The sequence below is a fragment of the Geospiza fortis genome, unplaced genomic scaffold (genome assembly GCF_000277835.1).
Source record: "Geospiza fortis unplaced genomic scaffold, GeoFor_1.0 scaffold43, whole genome shotgun sequence".
Lineage (NCBI taxonomy): Eukaryota > Metazoa > Chordata > Aves > Passeriformes > Thraupidae > Geospiza > Geospiza fortis.
This window is the reverse complement of record NW_005054431.1, coordinates 790,773-791,264: the sequence shown is the minus strand read 5'-3', so window position 1 is coordinate 791,264 and position 492 is coordinate 790,773. Positions and strand designations below refer to the sequence as shown.

Here is a 492-nt window from a genome sequence, read left to right as displayed (position 1 = left end):
TTGCATAAATATAAATGTCTAAACTATTTTTGTATACAATTTTATATAAATATATAAATTATAAATTTATAAATTTATACCATTTACAAACTGAATTTCTTCTGCTTGCTTTGCTACTGCCACCCCAGCGAGAGATTAGGTCTCACAGAAACCCCTTTCCCCTTAGGAACAAACCCAAAATTCGTTGTAATTACTTATGTTTGTTTCCAACCTTGTCTCACATCCCTCTGTTTGTTCCAGGGCTGGTCCAGGCTCCTCAGGGCAGCGCTGCCCGGACTGGGATCTGGAAACCCTGGAAAACTCCTGTGAGCCAGAGGAGCTCTTCGAGGACATGTAGGCACCCTTGGGCTGGGCACAGGGACACGGCTGCTCCCAGCAGGGAGGAGTTATCAACTAACATGTTTTGTTTTTTACAGAGCAAAGCCAAAATCTTTGCTCTGAGGCTCTGAGCCCCCCTGCGCCGCGCTTCTTGCAGACCCTTGGCCTGCTGAA

The 492-nt window shown here is 45.3% G+C and overlaps 1 protein-coding gene across 1 annotated transcript in view; it reads left to right on the top strand.

Annotated features, from left to right (window-relative positions):
* The window catches only part of XRCC4 (X-ray repair cross complementing 4), a 128,795-nt gene extending 128,309 nt beyond the window's left edge, over positions 1–486 (top strand). Inside the window, exon 7 of the mRNA XM_031061913.1 lies at positions 241–486. Within this exon, the coding sequence (XP_030917773.1) occupies positions 241–337 (97 nt within the window). The 3' untranslated portion in view covers positions 338–486. The remainder of the gene's footprint in view (positions 1–240) is intronic.
* Positions 487–492: the final 6 nt, after the last annotated feature.